Source organism: Puntigrus tetrazona, chromosome 4 (assembly GCF_018831695.1).
Source record: "Puntigrus tetrazona isolate hp1 chromosome 4, ASM1883169v1, whole genome shotgun sequence".
Taxonomy (NCBI): domain Eukaryota; kingdom Metazoa; phylum Chordata; class Actinopteri; order Cypriniformes; family Cyprinidae; genus Puntigrus; species Puntigrus tetrazona.
Genome location: NC_056702.1, coordinates 17,743,440 through 17,744,319, shown reverse-complemented (window position 1 = coordinate 17,744,319; position 880 = coordinate 17,743,440). Strand labels below are relative to the sequence as shown.

The following is an 880-nucleotide window of genomic DNA, read 5'->3' as shown; positions in this document are numbered from 1 at the left end:
GGTGTTGTGATTAAATACTATACAGAAGATAAACTTAAGGAAGCAATTTGCTTTTATGAGTAACATTAGTTCTGATTAAACCATGTCTTAGTTAATAAACCCTGTCTGTTTGCGTTTATACCAGCTAGCCAACATGATCCTGCCTCAGGATGAGAACTTCCTTCTTATCTTTCGTAGAGAAGCTCCACTGGACAGCAGCGTGGAGTTCATGAAGGTAAACCTTTGCTCCATTTAATGTTACAAATTACATCACATCCTTTTTAAATGCAATGTTTAAACAGTCTTTAGCGTCCCAGATGTCAACATTGTGATTTCAGGTTCAATCTGATGACCATGTGTGTGTACTTTCGAGGTTTTAGATACGTTTTTGAAGAATGAAAATGTCAAACAGCAATTTTAAAGCAATATTACGCTTCTTATCTATTTATTTATTCTGGTTAAACTCTTTTTTTGGTCTTTGACTCATATACCAGCTTTAGCAGTTTGGGTGATTGTTTAAAAAAAAAAAGTTTTGGATCTTTCCCATGATAGATCTGGAGAAAATACGATGCCGATAGCAGTGGCTACATATCTGCCGTGGAGCTCAAGGTAAAAAGTGCTTACACTAACTTACATTAACGTATTAAATATTGAGTGCAGCGTTTTGATTGTCTTTTTTCTGACGGCAGGGCTTCTTGAATGACTTGTTTCGGCAGCACGAAAAGAATATTCCTCCCACTAAGTTGGATAAATACACAAGCACCATGGTAACACTGCGCGTTTATTAATTATTTGATTGAATTTGTTGCAGCACAAATAAATAAATAGAACGATTTTTCAAATTTGGCATGGAAAAATATTGCATAGCGGTCGTTGTAAAAATTGATTAAAGGTGATGTAT

General features: G+C 35.2%; 1 protein-coding gene across 1 annotated transcript in view; it reads left to right on the top strand.

Moving 5' to 3' along the window:
- Nucleotides 1-880, top strand: part of LOC122342228 (secretagogin-like) — a 9,938-nt gene that overhangs the window by 224 nt on the left and 8,834 nt on the right. The window contains exons 2-3 of the mRNA XM_043236040.1: nucleotides 92-214; nucleotides 532-588. Coding sequence (XP_043091975.1) covers nucleotides 92-214; nucleotides 532-588 — 180 coding nt within the window. The remainder of the gene's footprint in view (nucleotides 1-91; nucleotides 215-531; nucleotides 589-880) is intronic.